This window comes from Acyrthosiphon pisum, unplaced genomic scaffold (genome assembly GCF_005508785.2).
Source record: "Acyrthosiphon pisum isolate AL4f unplaced genomic scaffold, pea_aphid_22Mar2018_4r6ur Scaffold_21749;HRSCAF=24772, whole genome shotgun sequence".
Lineage (NCBI taxonomy): Eukaryota > Metazoa > Arthropoda > Insecta > Hemiptera > Aphididae > Acyrthosiphon > Acyrthosiphon pisum.
In genome coordinates this window covers 8,238-9,001 of record NW_021771248.1, presented here as the reverse complement: position 1 = coordinate 9,001, position 764 = coordinate 8,238, and the positions used below count along the sequence as shown (strand labels likewise).

Here is a 764-nt window from a genome sequence, read left to right as displayed (position 1 = left end):
AGCGGGAAATTATTGGCTGCTTCTATTTCAAGACGTAAATCCACGTTAGAAATTTTCGCATCGTCTGTTTGTCGCGAACAATCTATGCAGATAAACGGCCCCAACTCTTTATATTTTTCTCTCGACAGGCACGGTTGGGAGTTATCCCTCTCGTAATAATGTTTTTGGAAATCGATATAATTTTGATAGAACATCGTAAACAGGTTTTTGTCGAAACTCTCGTTGAAATCCTCGTACGGGTATTCGACCGAATTAATATATGCTTTAACGTTTGTCAGCGAACATGCATCGTAATCGCCGCTATATCCGTCCGATACGCTACCCGGCGTATTGGTGAGAAAAGCGATTATTAAACACCTAGGTTTTTCCACCTGCGAACACGTTTTAACCATCCAAGAGTGTTTGCTAGTTTGTGGTAGATTCGGGTACTCGCAAAGCTCCCAATTTCGAAACGCACAATTTATCATTTTTTTGCTATCAATGATTTTCATCAGCCTCAATCTCTCGCGGTCGTCGACTTTGACCACTGGTACTTTCCACAACACCCGCGTTAACACAACTTTGACTTTTGCAATCATAGTTTTAACCGACTCGGTGGCCACGTCCCCGCCTACCACGCTGGTGTAATGTAGCGCGCTCGTGTCCGACATCGATCTATTCAATATTAGTTGTTGACTGCAATTCACCAGTATACGCTTGTAGTCCTCGCAAAAACCAAAAACGTGTTTTAACGGGATACAGCCGCTGAACGTGTCGTCTTTCAT

At 43.2% G+C, this 764-nt stretch overlaps 1 protein-coding gene across 1 annotated transcript in view; it reads right to left on the bottom strand.

The window, feature by feature from the left end:
- Nucleotides 1-764, bottom strand: part of LOC115034960 — a 2,444-nt gene extending 1,680 nt beyond the window's left edge. Inside the window, exon 1 of the mRNA XM_029492562.1 lies at nucleotides 80-764. Within this exon, the coding sequence (XP_029348422.1) occupies nucleotides 80-764 (685 nt within the window). The remainder of the gene's footprint in view (nucleotides 1-79) is intronic.